Below are 19820 nucleotides of genomic sequence, written 5' to 3'. Positions count from 1 at the left end.
TATTCTGGATTATATGAGGGTTCTTACAAGAGGGATGAAAGAAGGTCCGATGAAGAAGTAGATGTGATGACGGAAGCAAGAGGTTTGAGAGACACAGGAAGGGGTCGTGAGCCAAGGAATGCCAGAGCCCTCCGAAGCTGGAAAAGGCAAGAACGTGGGCGCTCCCCTATATCCTCCCAGAGTGAGCAGCCCTGCCGGCGCCTTGACTGCAGCACAGTGAAACCGCTTTCAGACTCGGCCTCCGGGACCGCGTGAGAATAAATGAATATCGTTTTAAAGTCACTAAATTTGTGGAAATGTATTACTGCAGCCATAGCAAACTAAGACTATGAGCCAGTGGACTGACTGAAGGGTTTTCCCACAAACATAAATCATTTTTCAATTAAAAATAGCAGATTAAAACCATATATATTTCAAATATATTCATATATATGAAACATTCCAGAAGGAAGGATGCAGCTCTCCTGAAAGTTAAGAGAGGAAAGGAAGGATCTGAGTTAGGTAATTGGACGTGGTGGGGACATTTGAAATGAAATTCAGTTTCCTGGGTATCATCAATAAGCTTCTAATCCCTTCAGTCTGGAGGCAGAGCTTGATAATCTATGTTTTAATCAGTGTTATTTTTTAGCAAAGGAAACCACTTGATGTCACGAAGACCCTTCCAGAGACTTGTATCCCCAAGAGGCTGAATGGAATTGGGTGCAGGGATTCTCAACCATAGCACAGTGGACTTTTGGGGCCAAATTATTCTTTGTTATGGGGTTGCTCATGCCCTGTAGGTGTTTAGCTGCATCCCTAGCTTCTGTCCCAAAGCCAATAGCATCTGCCCCAAGTCGTGACCACCAGGATTGTCTCTGGACATTACCTAATATCTCCAAGGGACCAAATCACCCCCAGTTAAGATCTGCTGGGTTAAAATAAGATTTAGAAACATCACGTGTAATGAACACACGAGAAGGGACTCCAATGTCCCATAAAGGGGGACTGGTTACTAAATTCAGATCATCTGCCTTGGATGACTAGTGAGGAGTTAACAAGTAACGATGACAGCCTCTACTGAAATTCCAAGTACACATTCCTGCCAACTCGGCAATTCCACCTGTTATCAGCTTACCCAAATGAAATAAAAATTTCAGCAGCAAAGATGTACGATATTATGCTGTTCACTGCAAGCTATGTTCTTCAATCAGAATGGTCCGATAAACCATGGTCCACCCCATCATAGAATATTTTGTTACAACCTGAAAAGAATCAGTAGACATCTGCACAGATTAGAATGTCCATGATATGTTGTTAAATTTAAAAATAATTGATCCCATGTTATGAAATAAAAATGTGTGGCATGGGGGAAAGGAAGCAGTTTGCAACAGTTTATGTAACATAATCCTCTTTTTAAAAACATGTATAGATTTGCTCCATGTAAGTGGGTAAGACTGTAAAGACTGTTCACCAAAATGTGTAGGATTTTGAGGATGTGTAGCTTAATTTGGCTTTTTCGGTTTGCGTAGATTATGTTCTAATTTCTCCACAAGGATCCTATACCATCAGTGTTTTGTAAAAGCCTTGGTTTTATGACTACACACCCTAAGGGCTTAAGAGTCTTGAGAGCCCTTAAGTATTTGACATAGAAAATCCAAATGTGGTTGGGTGTGGATCAATGCCCCACCTCTCGTGGGGTAGGACCACTAAGAGGTGTCTGTTTGAGGCTGTCTCCCTGAGGTCCCCAGGTGCCCGGGGAGTCAACTGTTCATTGGTGCCTCCTGCAGGGCTCCTTCCCTTCTTGCCTCATGTCCCCACCCCCATCAGCGCTTCCTGGGGTGACCTCTTCAATAACCAAATCCTTGTCTTGGGATCTGTTTCCTGGGGACTCCAAACCATGACTGTCCCTCTCCGTATTGTCACCTGAAACAATCCTGCAGTTGACCACGGGATAGGCGAGCTTGGCCATCTGTCCCTGGGCTACTTCTGGGATGTTTTATAGGACAGGCCCTCATTGCCCCTCGCTCCCCGCTTGGCTTCTCTCCAGCACCCGGTTTTCTCTCGCGTGTGTTGGCGGTGAGCAGAGCATGGGGTCAAGAACACAGACTTATGTGAAAACCAACCAGGAACGTTTAATAAAAAAATTGGCAAGTTATCCAGGACCTGACCTGGGGAGCAGTTATCCATCCCTAAGAGTGAAGCACCACTAGCCAGCTCTGACATTCGTTTTTGGCTGGAGGCACAGCGAGTCCTGCATTCTGAGCTGTGGAACATCCTGCCCAGGCCGCAGGCAGCACCCCAGTGCTGCTGAGCCCGCCAAGGTACCAAACACACGAAGCCCACCAAAGGCCTGGGCAGAGGACCCCACTGAGCAGAGATCACACCTGAGAAGCAGGCCAAGGAGGTCAAGCAAACAGGACCAGGGGTAGCAAGGGAGACCCAGTCCCACCTTTGTCCCCACCCCCTCCAGGGGGGCTGGGTCCTGCATGCTGCCATGGGGTCACTGGAACCCGAAGCTGCCCCTGGTGAGAGAAGAGCCACCCTCCCTACTGGGTGGACATAGTCTGCATTCAGCTCAAGTGACAGGGGGATGGACCAGGAGGACTCAGACTCAGCCATTCTCTAACCCTACTGGAAGTCTGTGAGGTCTGGCACACAGTAGGCACTCAATAAATACCTACTGCAGGAATAAGACTCATTTTGTTCATCTCTGTGGCCCAGCACACATGTAGGTCATCAAATGCTGACAAATAACTGTCATGCTGTTTTGTATCACTAATGCCTGCCACACAATAGGTACTCTTCAGATGTGCGAGAAGAAACCAGTTAGGGTGAAAAGCACCTTGTTTATCTCCATCCCCGGCACCGAGCTCAGCTCCCAGCACACAACAGGCATTCAATAAATGCAGAGTCAATAAGAACTTTTGTGTACCAGGCACACAGTAGGTGCTTGATGTTTGAGTAAATGAAAGTATCTTGTTTATCTCAATATTACTAGAGCCTGAAATGGTGCCCAACATACAGTAGGCATTCAATAAATACTTGAATTTAAAAAGTGAACGTGTATGATTAGTGCCTGGTTCTTGGTGGGGGAATTAATAAATGCCTGACTGAACCAATCAGCGACTGGGGGAATAATTATGCCTCATTCACTGCCATCGCACACAAACCTAGTACACCGTCAATGCTTAAAAATGTCAGGCACACAGGGAGATGAATGATGGCTTGATCCCACCCCATCTCCCGGTGCCAAACCCTGTTCCTGGCATACAGTAGGCACTCCATTAATGCTGCCTGCATGCACCTGATTGCTGAGCAAGAGCTGGCTGGACACCACCCTGTGTGGAAAGCCCTCCACGGCCTGCTGGGGTTCGCAGGGGACCCTGCCGTCCCTGGCGAGCATGAGGAGGATGGAGCAGCGAGAGCTGCTTCGGTGTTTTGGCCGCTGCCCCTCAGAGCTCATCCCGGGCAGCACTGTCTAGCGGGGACTGGAGCACATCCGAGTTCTTGGCCTCGCGGCTCAGGGCCTGCTGTTCCCGCATCTTCTGGGATTTGGCACGGTCCCAGTCAGTCTTGACGTGCTCATTGTTCCACACGACTGAGGTCTCTGTGTCACTCACATACCCATCGTCCCCTGTGTAGTGCGTGGGGTACACAAGCAGGGGCTCCACGGAGAAGGCGTGCAGGTTGCGGGGGGAAAAGTGGGCCTTGTACTCGGACCTAGGGAGAGGGGAGCGAGGGGCAGCAGTGGGTCGGGGGAAGGGACAGGCGGAGGGAGAAGTGGGAGCAGACAGACTGAGACAGAAGCGGGGGGCAGGTACTGGTGGAACCAGAAGTGGAGGGGACACACAGAGGAAGTGGGCAAGGAAAAGGCACCTTCCTGGGAGTCCCCGAGCCCCACCCCGCACCTTCAGGACAGCTATACAGTGAGACCCCAGGCGGCCTGCCCACCACAACCAACCCCCTCTCACACTGGGTGCTTGTCGAACATGACTGGCAGGAACTCATCAACGGGCAGCATCTTGGAGAGTGGCCGGGCAGCCAGCAGCTTGCGGGCGCCTTGCAGGGAGATCACGTAGGCCAGTGTCCAGTAGGAGTAGTCAGCCTCCACCAGGTTCCTCACGCGGGGCACGGCCTTCTCGGGGTGCTCCACCTGCATCCGCTTCCGGCCCACGTAGCTGGGTTGCAGAATCAAGACCCGTCACCCTCCTTCCACACACCAGAGAACCCTAACCCAGCAAGGCAGGGACCTAATGAGCCCCTGTCAGGCCCTGGGGTAGGAGCAGGCTGAATGTGTTTGAGGCACAGGGAGGCTTGTGTAGCTGGACTGGCAGGACCACAGGACAGGGGGGGCCTACAAGAAGGAGGATGTATTTTTTTCTAAGGGTTTCAGGGAACCATGGAAGGATCTGAAGCTGGGGAGAATGGGGTTTCTGGATGTTCTCTGAGGCTATGCTACAAGGAAAGAGGGGGACTGAGAGGGAAGCTGCTCGGGGATCAGAGGGCTCTGGGACAGTGGGGCGAGGTGCAAGGATACAAAGAGCAATCAGGAATTAAAGTGTGCAGTTACTGTTCTTATTAATCGCATGGTCCAGAGTCTGGGGCCTAGAACCTGGATCAGAACCCTGCACACTAGAGGGGGAGAGAGAAGGAAGGAGGCAGGGAAGGAGGAGCCAACCCACCTAATATGAGATCCCAAAGGACTGTTCTAGAAATAAGCTGGACACACCTGACCTAGTGCTGGTCTAAGACCCAGACTTCCTAGCTACTTCTCATGTAAGCTTCTGGTTAAGCTACCAAGTCCTGACCTCACCCCAGGCCACGTCCCCAGCTCCTCAGCCATGCCCATGGGCTTCCCAGGCAAATCTCCCCTGCACTGAAGCCCTCAGGTCTCCGGGCCCTGAAGAACTGCCCCTTCTCCATGCCAAGTCCTAGCCTTCCAGGTCATCCTCTCAAGGCCCTACCCCACTGGCCTGGGGCCATGCCCCAAGCCCTGACTGCTCTCAGGCCCAGGGACCACCTCACACAGGCCACACACTGAAATCCTCCTTCCGCCATACTCCCAAGAGTTGGTCCAGTCTATTAACCTACAGATGCCCTCAGACCTATGTGCTCTAGACCATACTTCTGAGCTCTAGCCCCGTCCCCAGGTCTCAGCTCTCCCCTACTTTATACTCTACCCCTGGGCCCTGGCCATGCCCCAGACCACACCCCCAGTGCTGGCCTCACCCCCAAGCCCCACACGTACATGAGGTCCCAGTCCAGGTCCTCCCTCTCCACATCCCTCATGAGGTTCATCAGGCGCCTCTTGAAGAAAATCTCGAAGCGCAGGTCATCCTCGAATACCAGCGATTTCTGCAGTCCCCGGTCCACAACCTGAGGGAAACCAGCCTGACTCTGCTTAAAGGCTCTGGGGTGGCAAGAGAGAAGCAAACGTACTCCTCCCCCACCACTCTGTGGACTGACCTCCCCACCAGGCCACCACCTCCTCGCACACTTGGTAACAGACTCCTCAGCCCGGCTGCTCCTTCCCACCCCAGGGCCTGGGCCCATGCTGACATAGCGCCCTCCTGCACACAGTGGCGGGCAGACTCCCTCTCACCCTTCGAGCTTCAGCTCCAATGGCACCCACCCAGGAGGCTCTCCCTGACCACCACCCAAAGCTGCCGACTAAGGACAATTCACAGCCCTGGGCCCCTTTACTAGATTCATCTCACTTATTTCACTTTGGTTTATTTCTTTGTGGTATCATCAGTCTCCCCACCTCCTGGAGCTGTGAGTCCCCTGAAGGCGGCTGGGTCTGTCCCGGTCGCTGTCATGTCCCCAGCACCAGGCTGGGTGCACAGTAGGTGCTTGACAAATGCTCCCTGTATGAATGAACTTGAGAATCTTCATGACTGCCCCCTGAGGCCGTGACTCTGTCATCTGGGGAAACTGAAGCTTAGACTTGGAAGCTCCTTCCTGTTCGCAGAGCTAACCTCTCTAAGAGGCAGGGCTGGCCTTGACCCCGGGTGTCCCCTGCCTCCAGGGCCACTTGGACACAGCTTCTGCCTCATGCCATCCACAATGAATCTCAGGAAAGGAGTGCATCCTGAGTGAACACCCAGCACCTCAAATGCCTGGATGCCCCCTCTAGGCACCCTCCCACCCTGCAGTCCAATGCCCCAGCTGGCCTCATGCCTCGCAGTCCCAGGTTCAAATCCCAACCTGGCATCCTTGCCTATCATTGCTTCTTTCCCACTGTGACCAATAAGGCTGGCAGGGGCTCCATGCGAGTTAATGTCACCATGATTGTTGTTTCTATTAGTAAATGTCGAGACCAGAATCGAGGCTCGATATTTGAAAGCAGCCAGGTACGAAGACGCCTTGCTTGGGGGGGTCCCTTGGCCTTGGACCCCGCCTGTTTTGGAAGTGGGCTCACCCCTCCCCATCCCGTCTGTTTTCACATCCACACAATGGACATTCACTAAGGAAAGGCCCTGGGTCCTGCTGCCGCTTTGGAGGGTGCCTAGGGTGTGGGGGTGCCCTCCCTGAGCCATGGGAAAGCCGAGGAGGGCCCTGCCTCACCGGCCCGCCGGACGCCCAGCCCCATGGGACCCACCTCCTTCCAGATGTTATAGTGGCTGAGGAAGCAGCCCAACTCGCCTTTGGTGAGGGGCCGCCCATGGTAGGGGTCCCGGTAGCCCGGCAGCATTTGGATGCCCAGTTCCTCCACCTGGCTGGTGTTCATGGCCCTGGAAGAGGGGACAGGAGGGGGTCAGTGGAAGACCTACTCTGCCTGCCATTCTACCATCAGTGCCGCCTCCCGCGGAGCAGCTGTCTCCTTCCACCACTGGCGCCCCTCCGGGACCCCTGGCCAGGGCTGCAGGGAGCGGTCAACGTCCGAGCGTGGCTCTGCTCTCCCAGCTGAACTCACTTCCAGTCCACCACGGCCGCCACCAGCACGGTCTACATCCGCGTGCGGACCCGTCCCTCCCCTGAGCTGGACTCACTTGCCGTCCACGGCCTCCACCAGTCGACACTCGATCTCCTGCGCCTGCAGCGCCTGCAGCATGCGCTCCCGCCGGTCCTGCCGCCGCTTCAGGTTGATCATAAAGACCTGCGGCACGGAGCCCTCCTCAGTCTCTCCCGCCCCCAGCCCCCCACCCCATGATCCCCACCCCGCGCTCCCCTCCCCCAGCTCCAGAAGGCCTGGCCCACCTCATCGAAGCCCATCTTGTCGGCTGTCTTGGTGGGCACGGAGACAAACCGGGAGGGCTCTGCTGGTGGGTGCTTCACTGCAGGGCAGAGAGAAGCCGAGGCATTGCTGGGGTCATGGGGCTGGGCACTCCAGCCTTTCCTCTGCCCCCTTCCCAGACCCTCCATGTCGCCCTGAGCTCCTCAGCCTGGTGTTGGAGACCTTGCCTGACTTGTCTCCACTCACAACACTGGTGATAGTATCTCTCTCCCACCCCCTACTCACTCTGGCTGTTAGCATACCAAACTCACCCATTCCTACCTCAGGACCTTTGCACATGCTGGCCTGGTACCTAAAACACCCTACTTTCTCCCCTCCCCGTCCCCTCCCCTGCACCAGTTCTTAGCTAAGATGTCTTTTTGAGGAAGGGTGAGGCTTCCAACTCCTCCAGACTGAGTCAGGTACCTGCTCCTGGCCCCCAAAGTGCCCGGGTTTCCACCATCAACCCCCCATCCTGCTATCCTAACCCTGTCTCCTCTGAGCCCTGCAGGACGATCACCAGAACCATCCACTCACATTGAGTCCCCAGTGCCCAAAACAGGGCTCAGCACTCAGCAGGCAATCAATAATTAATTATTCACAGAATGAACAAAGGATTGATGGCAAGCTGTGTGTCTTTGACCTATCTGAGCCTCAGATTCCTCATCTATAAAATAGGCTAATGACCCCTCTGAGGTTTCATGAAAAGATGCCATGAAATCACATGTTACGGGTTGCATGGTGTCCTCCCCGCAAAAGATATGTTGGTATCTGAACCCCTGGGACCTCAGAATGTGACCTTCTTTGGAAATAGGGTCTTTATAGAGGTGATCAAGACAGAAAGAGCGTGGGCCTTAATCACTGTGATTTGGGTCCTTACAAAAGTGGAAAATTTGGACACAGAGACACATGCAGAAGAAAGACACACAGGGAGAAGATGGCCATGTGACTGAGTGATGCATCTGTAAGTCAAGGTTTTCCCAGAATTTCAGAGTGGCCATAACTGTTTCCTTTTTATCTGTTGTGAGCAGTGCTCGGACCACATCCCTGGGACCATCTTGGCACATTCCTGACAGTTTACTGCAGGAGGATCAGACCCCAGGTGGACATGAGCCTGGGACAGTCCCTGACCACCCACCAGGCCAGCCCAGAAAAGCCCATTGTGACAGGAAGTATGGTGTCTGCCCTGCCAAGAACAAAGGCCCTATGTGAGCTCAAGGGACAGACACAGGTCCCTCTGTCTGGAAGAGGCCAAGGCAAGGCCCAGTGCCAACCAGGCACTTCCCACTTCATAGCCTGGGCCTCCCCGAAGGCCACCACATCCTGAGGCTTCCTCCCACCCAGAGCTTTTCAGCAACTCGCTGCCCCACCCTTATTGAGTGAGTTGAGACCAAGGACAAGACTCTGGGATCTGAGGACATGGGTTCAAATCCCAGGTGCCCACTTGCATCCTCCAGGTGTCACCTCAAAAGACCAAAATCTCCCCAAAACAGAGGGCAGGGTGCCATTCTATCTTCAGCCACTAGGGGGAGACTCCTCCCTCTCTCTGAGAACCTTCCAGGATGGGGGAAACTAAGCCAAACTGTAGGGGCCTGGCCCCTCCCTATGTGCGCAGTCAGGGGGATGGCTGTGCTGCCTCCCAGGCCTTCGCAGGGGTGTGTGTGACCAGTGCAGGCAAGGCCCCTATGAAAGCAGACACCATACATTGTCTTCTTGTTCTGGAGACGCCCTCCCACACCGCACACCCCCGAGCCTAGAGGCACCCCGAGGAGCCCCCTCCTCAAACAGCCTCCATGGCAGCTCGGACCTGTGCCCTTGTCCCGTTTCAGGGGCTGCTAAGTTAATAATTATGATTTTATTTGTTTAACTATTAGAAAAACATGAGCTTGCAATTGTAAAAATGTGTAGTTTCCTTTTTAAAATAATGTACTGAAATTTTTAAAAAGTGTCTGCTTAAGATAAATATTAAATAAATAGTAGGTGTGATATCTGAAAATGGCCCAAAACAGCTGTGTACCAGACACTACCACACACATGAAGGTCCATCAGTGAAAATCTGCTGCCCTCCGTGCTCCTACACCTTCTATGGCTCCCAACTGTCCCTGGGGAGAATTTCGGTGCCTGAGGCTGCTGCCACAGCCCTCTGCCCGCCAGCCCTGCCCAGGTCACCATTCCTACTTCTGCCCCGCTGATGTTGCCTGTTCCCTGAGCTCACACCTCCTCCAACCTCCTACTCTCTGCATGTGCTTCTCCCCTTGGCTACAATCCACTTTCTGGCTAACTCCTACTCAACCTGCATCTTAATGCCACCTCCTCCATGAAGCCCACACTGCTATGCACAGCTGCTTGCAAGCCAGTGCTGCCTGAGAGCAGGGACAACTGTCCACCAGTGCCTGGCAAAGGGACTTGCATGCAGTGGGAGCTCAATCAGTGTTCACAGGATGGATGTGAGAGGGCGGAGAAAGGACGTCATGAGCAGACTCACCCATGACCTCCAGCTGCACGTGCATGAAACTCTCGGCCTCATCCTGGAGGGTGCTGTGAGTTCGCAATGGCACCGGCAGGAAGCCATACACCTCCTTGTTGCAGACATACATCTGGACCTCTGGGCCGAGGAAACAACAATCAAAATTGAAAATGAAGCAACAACGTGGCCGAGGCTGCCTCCACCCACAGCACCAGTCTCACGAGGCCAGAGCATAAATGAGTCCCACTCTTCCCGGCAACCAGCAGAGACCCCTCACATCTCTATCTGGAACTTGGAACCAAAATGGGGGTTCCTACTGGCAGACGAGATAGTGACAAACTCCAGAACTGTTAACAAGCACCTTGCACTACCTGCAGGATTCCATGACAAAGCAAACCGTAAAACAGCGGGGGAACAGTAAAGATACACATTTCTGCCCCAGAACGGAATACAGCTGGACAAGACATTAGTAATATTACCTCTGCATTTATCCTTTCCTGGACAATTAAAATTTTTATGAGTGTGTATCTTTTTTAAAGTGGAAAACTCAATAAAATTATTTTCATTTTAACTGGCTTTTTCTGGACTGAGACAGATGGTATAAATATTTCAGGCTGCTGGCCCAATGGTTTCTGTCTCAACAACTCAGTTCTGCCCTTGGAACATGAAAACGGCCATAGCAGACACTTAAATTCATGGGCATGGCTGCACACTGATAAAATTTTCTGCAATTTACAGGCACTGAAATTTGAATTTTATAGAATTTTAAGATGTCGCAAAATATTATTCTTTTCATTTTTTTCCCCAAACAGTTAAAAACATGAAAACCATTCTTAGCTTGTAGCCGTACAGAAACAGATGGTGGGCCAGATTTGGCCTGACAGCCGCAGTCTGCCAACCCCTGGTTTAAAGTAAATGACAGGTCAGCATATGGCTATATTCCCTTTTCCTTTAAAACATTTTTTCCCCTAATTATACAATTAGGGATCAATCATATCGACTACAGAAAATTGGGAAGATGTAGGAAAATACTGAATTAGAAATAACTTTCCATAAATAGGTCCTAAAGACCTGGGGGGTGAAGACACCCAGCACAGCCAGGGCTGGAAAAAGAATGGGTCCTGGGGACATCATTTGAATATCCAGATAAGCTATACCTGAAGCCACCCCTACATCCTGAAGTTTTGGCTCTGTAAACCTCCTGTGGGCTGTTTGGATTTGCTTAGCACAAATCCCAAAGAACCAGCCAACGACATCCCTGGGACAGCAAACCCCTAAGGGCTCACCTGCCTGCTTGCAGGAGAAGGCAAAAACAATGATATCATCGAATGACCAGGTGTAGTCGGGGTGTGGAGGGTAGAATGCCAAGTTCTTGGATGCCGACTTCCGCAGGTCAATCAGGAAGGTCGAGTGCACCATGGGAACCGCGAAGCAGCCCCGGCGGTCCCGCTTTCGGATGGGGATGTAGGCAGGTGTGCGCTTGTAGTAGCCCTGTGGGGAGGGGGCAGAGTTCTGCATGGGGTGGCTGGAGGGGGCAGAGTTCTGCATGGGGTGGCTGGAGTCCTTTAAGGTGAGGCTGGAGGCCCAAGCAATGTGAGGCATGGAACACCTGGAGAGCAAGACCTGGGTGCCAGCTCCTGGCTGCAGTGGGCCTGGCCAGTGAGAACCTGACATGTTCTTGGCTTTAGTAATAGGTTCAGCGGTAACAGACAATGCTGGACAAGGTCCAATCAGAGAGGACCTTGGCTGGATGCTACTGGGATTATTCCCCAGGAGTTTGAAAAATGAAGCCACCCAAGAGATGGAGTAAGACAGGACTGCTGTTTGAACATCTGGATCAAGCTGTGCCTGAAGTCCCATCTTGGCACAACCACTTCCTGGCTATGTGAACTTAGGCAAGTCACTTCCTCTCTCTGTGTTTCTGTTTCTATCTCAGTAACTGGGAAGAATGGGGGAGAGGATACAATTACGGACCCTCTCTCAGGGGCTGTTTAAGGATTATCACGATGGTGTTGTGAAATGCTCACCATGAGGTAATGTGATGGTGAGTTAGGTCCCCACTTGCTCAGTCCAGGCCCACCATCCCCAGGCACCCACCCTACCCCAGAAGCCCCCTGACCTGAGAAGTCATCCCACACCAGAAGTTGGAGTACGCAGCCCGTGAATCCAACATGGGTGCCACCACCGTCTTGTTCTCAGAGATGAGCAGGGTCAGTGTGTCCGGGTTCAGAATCAGGTTGTCTGCGTCCACGAACTGCAAAACACCCAACATGGCATCAGTGTGGGCCACCAGAATGACCTGGGCTGAGCCACAGCTCAGAACTGTTGGGCAGAGGCAGAGTCCTTAGGGTCTGGAGGGCCTGGAAAAGCACATGTGACCCTGGAAGCCACCTGGCACCTCACCGACGGCTCTGCCCTTAGTAACAAGATGAGTTACGTTCACACAATGAAACAGGCTATGCGGGAAGGAGCAGGAATGAACCACACAGGAAACGGCAACATTAGTGGGTCCCAGACACAATGCTGGTGAGACAGCAACAGCGCCACCTGGCTCCATTTATGGGAACTTTTGCAACGGGCGGCACTGGACTGGTCGATGAGGACAGTCGCTCGGTGGGGAGTGGCCGGGAGGAACATACTCTTTTCTTTGTCAGTTAGATACCAATAGAAAGTTCATAAAAAGAGAAACTTTTTTTCTTTAACACCTTGAATGTTGGGGTAAAAAGATGGTAACTTGCTTGCTGCAGCAAAGAAAAAAGGCTGGAAGGAAATTCATCAAACCATGAATAGGATCGCCATGGCGTAGGGGGGGTACCTGCTGGTCTCCCCAAAGCCTTGGGTCACCAACACCTTCCAGAAAGGCCACACCAGGATGGTCACTGTAGTGATGTTTGTCACACAAACTGGGAGTGATCCAGGAGTCTAGCAGCGTTTGAAGGAAGACTTCGACAAATCAGCTAGAGAAATTCTGGCCCTGTCCCACCACAAGTGAAAATCGCACTACAGAAAACAATCAGGTAAAGATGTACCTGTCTACCTGGATGTGAAAATACACAGGTCGCAGTATATCACAGAACTATTTGGAGGTGGGTTTTTAAAAATGTACCTGGTTCGCAGACATGCTTTCTGTTACCCATGCAGGACTTTGAGTGTTTGAATCACTTGCCATAAATAACAGCAAAAATTAAAATTCTAGGCTTCTCCTTAACTGTGGGAATGGCATCCTGACATGGCAACCTTCAGCTAGAGACAGTAGGTGGTTGACCCCTGGGACAAGCCACACAGTTGTGTTACATTCCCCACCCAGCCCCTTGAGGATATTTAAATTTGTGATCTCTGAATATATAAGCAGTAAGAACAGCCAGAACAGTCTGAAAGATCCTCAGAAGATTGAACGGAGTTATTGTGTGACCCAGCGCTTCTACTCCTGGTATATAACCAAAATAAATGAAAACAGGGACTCAACTCACGGTTCACGCATGTTCATAGCCGCACTGGTCACAATAACCAAATGGGGGAAACAACCCAAATGTCTAACAAGAGATGAATAAACACAATGTGTTTATTCCATCCACACAATGGAATATTACTCAGCCATAAAAAAGATTGAAGCACTGACATATGCTACGACATGGATGAACCTTGAAAACATCATGCTAAGTCAAAGACGGTAGACAGAAAAGGCCACTTGTTGTGTAATTCCATTGACATGAAATGTCCAGAACATGCAAATCCACAGAGACGGAAAACAGATACTAGCTGCCAGGGGCTGAGGGAAAGGGGGTGGGGAGTGATTGCTAATGGGGACAGGGTCTCCTTTTTGGGTAATGGAATGTTCTGGAATCAGGTAGAGGTGATAGTTGTACAATATTGTGAATGTGCTAAAAACCACTGAATTGTACACTTTAAAAAAGTTAATTTTATGTTATGCAGATTATACCTCAATTAAAAAACATACAAAAAAGCCAGAAAGTGAGTCTCTCTGAGGGGTAAAATTACAGTTTGTTTTTTCTTTCCTAAGCTTATTTTTTCTTGTATATTTTCTAAGTTTGTAACACCCATAGTGTTTGTAAAAAGAAGAAACAAGAGGCCCTTTTAATAATAATTTAAAAACGTTGGACAAACGATTTCACATTCCAATATGGATTTCCAAAGTCCTCAATTTGAAAATTAACACGGTGTGTCAAAAGCTGCTTCGAATTTTGAGCCAATGCCTTGGGTTCTACCCAGGTTTGCCAAGGGGAAAAAAAAGTGAAAACCAGCCAATCTCAAACCACGAAAGCAAAACAGATGAGGTGGCCCTACGTGGGATGGTTCCAGGAGGGGCCGGTCCCATTTCTGTGCCTCACTGCTTCCCAGACCCACGTAACAGGTTGAAACCTCCCACTCTAAGCCTCTACCTTCCCATCTGTCTAATAGGTCTAACAAGGCATCGACCTATAAGGCCCACAGAGGGAGCCTTCCTCCTCCCAGAGTACGGCCTTGTCCTTCCCAAAGGGCTTAGGCCAGGGGTCTGGAGTCTTCCTGGCACCCTCACATCCAGTCCCCAAGCAAGGACCTGTCACCTAGGCCTCACCATGCATCCTGAGCCCACCTGCCTTTCTCCACAGTCCTATCCCATATAGGCCTCTACCCCAGCCTCCTGCTGTCCCCACTTCTGCCCCCGTCGGCCCAGCTCCCATGGCAGACACAGGGGCTTCTGAAAATCATTAAACCAGAACACAGCCCTTCCCTGCTCACATATCCTCATGGCTTCTCATTACCATCAGAATAAAATGCAAATCTCTTTCTCAGCCTGTATAGACAGGCTCCCACCCACTACTTTCATCACCTCTTCAATCACACCACTCCAGTGACACTGGCCTCATGGTCCTTGAACACCCCAAACTTGCTGCCTGCTCTCTTCCCTCTGACTCAGAGACACTGTCTCCCAGCTTCCCCCAAGGCTAGCTCCTTTGCTCCCTCAGGTCTCTAGTAGGGTCCCTTCCTAACAAAGGCCCCCTGACCCTGCTCACTTGTCATTGCCCTGGTTATGCCATCTTTTGTGAGTTGGTAGTCCTCAAAAGAGATGTTGAAGTCCTAACCCCTGGTACTGTGACTGTAACCTTATTTGGAAATATGGTCTTTGTAGATATAATTAAGATATAAGTTAAGATGGGGACATACTGGATTATGAATAGGCCCTAAATGCAAAGACTTGTGATCTCAGAGGAAGAAAAGAGACACAGGAGAGATATCCATGTGACCACAGAGGCAGAGATTGGGGTGATGTCTTTGCCACAAGGCAAGGACAGCTAGAGCCACCGGAAACTGGATGAGGCAAAAAGAATCCTTCCCCGGAGCTTTAGCAGGGAGCACAGCCCTGCCGACACCTGGGTTTCAGACCTTCCAGCCTCCAAACTGTGAGACAATATATTTCCACAGTTTTAAGCTTGCCAGCATGTGGGACTTTGTTTCAGCAGCCCCAGGACACTGATAAACCAGCAATCGCCTTCTACGACTTTGTCACAGCACTAGCTGCCTTCTGATGTTTCCTCATTCGATTTAGTTTGTTTTCTGGTCAAGTCAGACACTAGGAAGATGGGGCTCAGCCTGTGCAGATCCTGTGTCCCCAGGGCCCAGCAGGAGGGCACTTGGAGGGACTTGAAAATGTGTGTTGGTTGATAAAGAAGGTACAGACTTCAGCTCAGGGCCTGGCATGTATGCGAAACCAGTCCTAGGAGCTGTTAGGTTGGCATCAGTGTGTTCAACCACCCTGGTGGCCTGTCATCAATGCCTTCCCATCTGCACCAGGGGAGAGGATCATGCCTAGGTCAAAGGGACAGGAAGGCGCGTGACCCTTGGGCACTTATCCAACATTGCGTTCAGCACTCAACCTTCCCCTTCTTCCCAGAAGCAACACCAGCCCAAGAGGAGGAAGTGAAAATCTGGCCTCAGCAGCCCTGTATCACCAAGGGCCCCCAGCCCCCGAGCCAATCTCCTGCTTCTTGAAGTGACCCAGAGGGTATCATCATAAGTGTGTGGACATCAGGTATCACTGGTGATGGTGGTATAAGTGGAGACAATTGAAGTGTCCAACCACAGGGGACAATCGTGGACACAATCTGAAGGTTAGAAACCCAGAGACCCCATAAAGAATTCCAGCTCTTCCAACTAACCAGCTGGGTCACCTCTGAAAGCTCAGGCCCTCGCTCGAGCCTCAGTTTCTCCCTCTGTAAAATGTGGTTAAGAACGATCTCCACACTCACTTTCCTGCCTTCCTTTCAGACACCCCAGACACCTCGTGATCCATAGGCCGAGAAACTTACCAGGATGTAATCAGCCCACATGTCCCGGGCTGATTTCAGGGCTGCCTGGCGCAACTTCATGACATGCTCATAGCGAGAGTCAGACCAGTGTTTGGGGCCCTCCTCATCTGGGTAGGACCTGCAGAGAGGCAGCTGTGATGTGGGCAGCACAGGCACCGTCTGAGCCCAGAAAGAGCCCAGGCTGTTGGGTGGTCAGAGAGGGCTTCCTATGGGAGGAGATGGATAAGCTGGATCTGAAGGCTGGGAAAAAGTGAGCAGGAAGAAAATAAGTGGAGGGGGATGGCAGGTACCAAGGCCTGGAGGGGAGAAAGACGAGGAAATCTGTACGGAAGGAAGAAGCTCAGGAGAGTGGGGAGCCACTGGCAGAGAACATGGAGCAGAAGAAACTTGGAAGCTCTCCTCCCAGAATCAGAATCTTATCTGAGCGGTCGGTGGGTACAGAAATAAACCCTGAGTGACAGAAACCAAGGTCTGAACTGTGAGAGGTGGTGTTGGGCTGATGGTAAGACTGGGAACAAAGCAGTGGGCGTTACCCAAAAGGCATGGGTGTTAAGAGAATTCTAGGTGAAGGGAACAGCTGGGGCAAAGGTCTGATGGGGAGATTAGGGCCAATTGTGAAGGTGAGGGTGGGTCAGAGTAGTCAGAGCTGCTAGAGGTGGGGTTTAAGGCTGCCAAGAGGGTTAGGGGCTGAAGGGCCAGGGTTCTGTCAGAGAACGATGGGGAGTTATGGATGGTGTGTGAACAGGAGTCCAGCAGAGTCAGACTGGGAGGGCTTGGGGCAGGACTTGGCAATCACCTGGGCTCCTCTGCTGGCCGCCACTCTACAGAGTGGTACAAATTCTTCACGGCAACCAGCCATTCCCGCAGCACTGTCGACGTGTTGTCTGAGTTGTGGTCCGTGGCTACCCTGGGGGCGGAAAGAGACAACGAGGTTGGGGACACGGAGGCAGGACAGGGCAGCAGTGCAACACCTGGGTTCTACACCACAGCTCAGCCTGCCTGTCATCACCTACATAGTCCTGGGCAAGGCACTTCTCCTCTGTACCTCAATTTCCTAGTTTGTAATACTGGGTGAAGATACTTCACTAGGCTGCAGAGGGTATTAAACAAGCTAATTTTAGAAAGACATGTGAAACACTGTTAGTACTATTGAGCATCTAGAATCTTATAAGAATGTCCAGTACTAAACTTAATAAAAATACAGATACATCATACAGTCCCGCCCCACCTTCCTTGATTCTCTCTTACGAGGAACACCACCTCTGAGCGGACTGTGGTTACTCATTTGTTCACTACATACATCTTAAGCACCAACTGTACACTTGGATTATCTGAGCTGAGGGATCTGAGATGGAGGAAAGAGAGACACTTGGGAGTCTCGTTCGATCATGTAGCCCAGAGCGATTCTCCCTTAGTAAACTAAGTTGATAAGGACAACAATGACGACAGTAATAACCGTTGCTCTGGTCACTAATCACATCAAGCCATGATGCCAGGCACAAGGGCTTCACACCCATTAACTGGTTAATCTTCAGAGACAAACCCAACCAGAATTGTATTAATAGCCCCTTTTTCCAGATGAGGACACTGGAGCAGGAGGCAGGAAGTCACTAGTCAGACATGTTCATCATAGCTCTGCCCCATTCCCCTTCCAGAAAGGGTCCAGTTAACTCTCCCCTTACCCTACCCACCCACTCCAGGCGGAAGACCTGATTCAGGCTGGGTTAAGGAGCAATGCAGCAGCAGGAGTGAAAAGATATTCAGTTAGTAGAAGTGCAATGTGGGTCAAGGCAGTGCCCCAATGGGGGCTTCAGGCTCCCCTTCTTTGGAAACTGTGGCGTGCTCCAAAGGGGATTAGGGGGTCAGTCTCAAGCAGGAAGGCCTGCTCTGGGTGTGGTCCTGGATCTGCCCTAATGGGGGGCCAGCAGGCAGGACTGTAGCCAGACCCATGCTAAAAAGGCCGACAGGCAGAGAAAGGGGCCCGCCTATCCTCGCCCGAGGGGAGGCAGGCACAGAGCACTTGTGGGTCTAGCCCGCCCAATGGGGGGACAAGAAGCAGAAGACACGCATGGGTCTAGCCTGCCTGCCCGGTACCAGAACAGCAGGCAGAGCGCGGCGTGGACCCGCCGACGGGGCAGCAGGCCGGACACGCCCGGCAGCGTTGCGCTCACCACAGCGCGGTGCGCTCCGGCGGGTGCCGCAGCCGCTCCAGCGCGCCCAGAGTAGCCGGCAACGCGTGGGCCGCGTTGCGCGCCAGCAACGCGATGAGCACTCGCGGCTCCTGCAGCGGTGACTCTGGGCTCCAGCGCTCCTCTGGGAAGTAGGCGGCGGCGCCCGGCGGGCCACCTGGAGGCGGCAGCATCACCAGCAGCAGCAGCGGCAGCACTGGGAGCGGCCGCCCGCGCCGCCGGCACGCGCGTGGGGTAGCCGCCATCGCGCCACGCGTCACCTTTAAGTTGCTTTTCTGCCGGCAGACGTGGGGCGCGCCTTAAAGGGGCAGTCGGGGCTTCGCCCCTGCCGCGCGCCTTATAGAGGAGAGAGCCCGGCGCGAATCAGCCAGAAGAACCCGCCTCCCAAGCCCCGCCCCCGAGCAGCCTTAAAGACACAGAGAGCTCCTTACTCTCCGGAGCCACTTCCCTACCCGAGTGACGTTAGACTACAAGCGGCTCGGGAAGCCCCGCCTCGCTCCCGCCTTAAAGGCACCCAACTCAGAATCCTCCCTTCCTCTGGGCCGCTGCTCCTGCTGCGACCCTCACCTGATGTGCCATCCAATTTCCATTTAAGCCCCGCACTGTGCCACCAGGCGGACCTGGATAGTTAGGACCTGGTTTGGGACCCGAAAGATCTGAGGCTCAGTTTCTCTGGCTGCAACGTGGGTTTTACCATCCTAGGTCCCCAGTGTTGCTGAGATGTCCTCAAGATGTCCTGGGTATTAAGCTCCTGGGCCCTGTCGTCCCCAGACCTGGCTTCCAATACATCCTCCACGTGGGCTGGCTGTGTGAGTCTCATTATGTCCATCTATATTATGGGATCATAGTGAGCCCACATGGTTGGCTTGAGCATAGAGCCAGGTGATGCTTGAATGTGCTGAGCACACACTCTGGAGGCAGGATGAGCCTTTCCATAGAAATGCTACCAGAGGATTGTTTTCTAATACTCAAATGTATTTTCTAATTGATCATGTTGGGGTCATTCTTAAAAATGTTTTGAGAATGATGCTCAGATGTATGTTTATTAATGTGTGCGTAGCAGGGTATTAAGTAAAATCCAGGGCACAGGTTATGTGTCCTGGCTGTCTCTCAAGGGATGAAGCAAGATGGGGCAATGAGCTTGACCAGAAAAGCCCCAAATCTCCCAGCATGTCTATGGGGGTAATGGATACTCCTTGTCTCCTTGGCTTCTATTTTCCAATTTTTTTCCTACAGTAATTATTTGCACAAGTTAAGTTTTTGGCTGAATATTTCAGAAATGCAGCCCAATCTTTACTGGTTACATGATTGATTCTGAGTGGAGGAAAAGGGATGGGCCAAACAATAGGGGCACAGGAGGTCTCTGCTTTTGGGGTGTACTTGAAACTTTCCGTAATAAAAAGGAAAAACAAATTTACCTTCTATGTACCTGGCAAGAAAAAATCTTTCAAATTAATGAAGAAAAACAGGGTGACAAGCACATCCTGTCTCTTGATTCACTGAGAAAAGACTAGAAGGATTTAGACCCTGGGGCAAACTGGTTTTCTCAAATTAGGCAGGATGACAATTCTTGTTGCTGCAGTATTTCCAGAATAATGTCTATATCAAGGGTCAAAAGAAGCCAGCTAGAGTGAGCTATGAAGTGCAAATACATTTCAAAA

At 51.7% G+C, this 19820-nt stretch overlaps 1 protein-coding gene across 1 annotated transcript; it reads right to left on the bottom strand.

Moving 5' to 3' along the window:
* Positions 1-2086: 2086 nt before the first annotated feature.
* On the bottom strand, positions 2087-18518 carry COLGALT1 (collagen beta(1-O)galactosyltransferase 1). Its single transcript, XM_016157761.2, has 12 exons — positions 18142-18518; positions 16767-16877; positions 15971-16088; positions 11782-11916; positions 10949-11153; positions 9681-9800; positions 7180-7256; positions 6972-7078; positions 6581-6713; positions 5228-5355; positions 3951-4157; positions 2087-3699 (listed from the first exon to the last, which is right to left on the bottom strand). Exons 1-12 carry the CDS (start codon positions 18402-18404, stop codon positions 3432-3434), a joined length of 1872 nt encoding a protein of 623 aa, XP_016013247.1. The 5' UTR covers positions 18405-18518; the 3' UTR covers positions 2087-3431.
* Between the last annotated feature and the right edge of the window lie 1302 nt (positions 18519-19820).

This window comes from Rousettus aegyptiacus, unplaced genomic scaffold (genome assembly GCF_014176215.1).
Source record: "Rousettus aegyptiacus isolate mRouAeg1 unplaced genomic scaffold, mRouAeg1.p scaffold_m13_p_16, whole genome shotgun sequence".
Lineage (NCBI taxonomy): Eukaryota > Metazoa > Chordata > Mammalia > Chiroptera > Pteropodidae > Rousettus > Rousettus aegyptiacus.
Note: the sequence above shows the minus strand (reverse complement) of the source record. Positions and strands in the feature narration are given on the sequence as shown.